The 2,922-nt window shown below is 42.1% G+C and overlaps 1 protein-coding gene across 1 annotated transcript in view; it reads left to right on the forward strand.

Moving 5' to 3' along the window:
* SAR1B (secretion associated Ras related GTPase 1B) overlaps positions 1-2,922 on the forward strand; it is a 16,223-nt gene that overhangs the window by 11,250 nt on the left and 2,051 nt on the right. Inside the window, exons 3-4 of the mRNA XM_012809078.1 lie at positions 1,267-1,370; positions 2,725-2,856. Of these exons, the coding sequence (XP_012664532.1) occupies positions 1,267-1,370; positions 2,725-2,856 (236 nt within the window). The remainder of the gene's footprint in view (positions 1-1,266; positions 1,371-2,724; positions 2,857-2,922) is intronic.

Consider the following 2,922-nt stretch of genomic DNA (forward strand, 5'->3'; position numbering starts at 1 on the left):
GGCTGGGGATTCGAACCCGCCACCTTAGGTGTACGTGGCTGGCGCCTTAGCCGGTTGAGCTATAGGCGCCGAGCCCCAGCTATCTTTTTAGAGATGGGGGTCTTGCTTTTGCTCAGGCTGGTCTTGAAACTGTGAGCTCAGGCAATCCACCCACCTTGGCCTCCCAGAGTACTAGGATTACAGGCGTGAACCACTGTGCCTGGCCCTTATTTTTATTTATTTATTTTTATTTTTATTTTTTTTTTGAGACAGAGTCTCAAGCTGTCGCCCTAGGTAGAGTGCTGTGGCGTCATAGCTCACAGCAACCTCAAACTCTTGGGCTCAAGCTATCCTTTTACCTCAGCCTCCCAAGTCACTGGGACTACAGGTGCCCACCGTAATGCTTGGCTGTTTTTTCTATTTTTAATAGAGACAGGGTCCCGTTCTTGCTTATGCTGGTCTCAATCTCCTGAGCTCAGGCGATTCACCCTCCTTGGCCTTCCAGAATGCTAGGATTAACAGGTGTGAGCCACCTCACCCAGCCTTTTTTTTTTGGAGGCAGAGTCTCTCTGTCATCCAGGCTAGAGTACAGTGATATCATCATAGCTTACTGTAACCTTGACCTCCTGAGCTCAAGGAATCTTCCTGCCTCAGCCTCTGTAGTAGATGGAACTACTGGTATTTACCCATCGCTGGCTAATTTTTTCTGTTTTTAGCAGAGATGAGGTGTCAGTTTTGCTTAGGCTGGACTGCTTATATTTTAGATTTATTTATTTATTTATTTATTTTAGAGATAGAGTCTCACTTTGTTGCCCTCCATAGAGTGCTGTGGTGTCTTCAGCTCTTGGGCTTAGGTGATTCTCTTGCCTCAGCCTCTGAGTAGCTGGGACTATAGGCACCCGCCGCAACGCCAGGCTATTTTTTGTTGCAGTTTGGCTGGGACCAGGTTTGAACACACCACCCTTGGTATATGGGGCCAGCACCTTACTCACTGAGTCACAGGCGCCGCCCTATATTTTAGATTTATATAGTAGCAATTGTCCAATGAATTTAATTTGTATCATTCATTTTTCAGTGGTGGCAAATATTCTACTTTTTACTTTGAGGAATTGGGAAAGCATAAGTATTTGACTTGCCCACAATCAGGGAATATTTTGGCTCTCCTGGGTAAAAGATTAACTTGACTATAAGGGATAACTATATTCAATATCATATTGGACTGTTCAATCACACCATCTGCTAGGTTTGACCAGTAAGTAAAATCCAACTCCTGATATTTTTTGTTAGCTCGGAGAGTGTGGAAAAACTACCTTCCTGCCATCAATGGCATTGTTTTTCTGGTGGATTGTGCAGACCATGAAAGGCTGTTGGAGTCAAAAGAAGAACTTGATGTAAGTTAAATAATTAAAACTAAACATAGTTAAATCACTTTAGTAAGCCTAAAGAAATAGGAGTTACAAATATACCAGAATAGATTTTCTGCATTCTCAGGTGAAACTCCTGGTAATTTGTTGAGCTCAGTAAGTACTTTAAGTAGTGATTACTTTACTTAGAATGCATAGAGAGGAACTTTGAGTAGTTGTAGCTATTTAGGGAGTACTAATATAGGTGTTCTTCCTGATGACTTGAGGAGCCCACACTGTACCCAGTGCGTCTTTCTAGTATAGGACATGTTTGTTGTACATAGTATTCCTAGAGTGCATTGCTCTTGAGTCCTTGGTCATCCCAGGATATCATTTCTTCAGCTATTGCACCTCTGAAGATGGTATGACATGCTGTCTTTGCTACCACTCCCAGGAATCAACAGGGGCATGTTTAGCTACCTCCTCCCTTTTCCCAGATCATATGCTTTTTTTTTAAATTTAATTTTTTTAGCATTCTATTTATTCATTTATATTTTGAGATAGAGTCTCACTCTGTTGCCCTGGATAGAGTGCCATGGCATTATTATAGCTCACAGCAACCTCAAACTCATGGTCTCAAGAGATCTCTGGCCTCAGTTTTTCTGTTTTTAGTAGAGACAGGGTTTTGCTTTTGTTCAGGCTGGTGTTGAACTTGTGAGCTCAAGCAATCCACCCTCCTCTGCCTCCCAGAATGTTAGGATTGCAGGTGTGAGCCACCGCGCCCACACAGGTCAGATGCCTTGTAAAGGGGCTCAAGAGCAGCAGGCAAGGCCAGTACTAGATACAGAGCTGCAGAGTAATCAGATCTGTGATCTGACTGAAGTTAACCCACCTATGCCTTATCCCAGAGCAGGCAAACAAATACTTGTTCATGCAGAAAAGTCTAGGTAGGTTCTATAGTTATAGAATAGGATCAGGGAATTTCTAAGTTCCTACTTTGTGCCAGATATTGTGCATATTATGTCATTAATTCTCAAATCAACCCATAAGGTAGGTGCTAGTATTTCCATTTCACCCCAAGCTGTCAGTGAGTGTAATTTGCCCAAAGTCCCAACTCAGAAGTAGCAGAAACCAGATCTGCCCAATTCCAAAGGGTTGTCCCTAGCTACACAACCTCACTTGTTAAATGCTCACTCTGCGCACTGTTTACAGAAAGCACCTTAAGAAGACAGAGAATTGAGTTTATGGTTTCATGGAGCTCACTTTAAAATTCAGGAAACATTTGCCAAAGAAAGTTGGCATAATATGATGGTAGGAAACAAGTACCTTGACTGTTTATCAAAGTAAGCCCTTTGGATGGTTCCATATCAACATTTTGCCTTTTGTATTGTGTTTTCTTCAGTCACTAATGACAGATGAAACCATTGCTAATGTGCCTATACTGATTCTTGGGAATAAGATTGACAGACCTGAAGCCATCAGTGAAGAGAGATTACGAGAGATGTTTGGCTTATATGGTCAGACAACAGGAAAGGTAAAAAAAAGATTTTGGTTTTTTTTTTTAGAAGTATGACTACTTGGCTTGGCGCCTGTGGCTCAA

Source organism: Otolemur garnettii, unplaced genomic scaffold (genome assembly GCF_000181295.1).
Source record: "Otolemur garnettii isolate 467f Iridium unplaced genomic scaffold, OtoGar3 scaffold00003, whole genome shotgun sequence".
Lineage (NCBI taxonomy): Eukaryota > Metazoa > Chordata > Mammalia > Primates > Galagidae > Otolemur > Otolemur garnettii.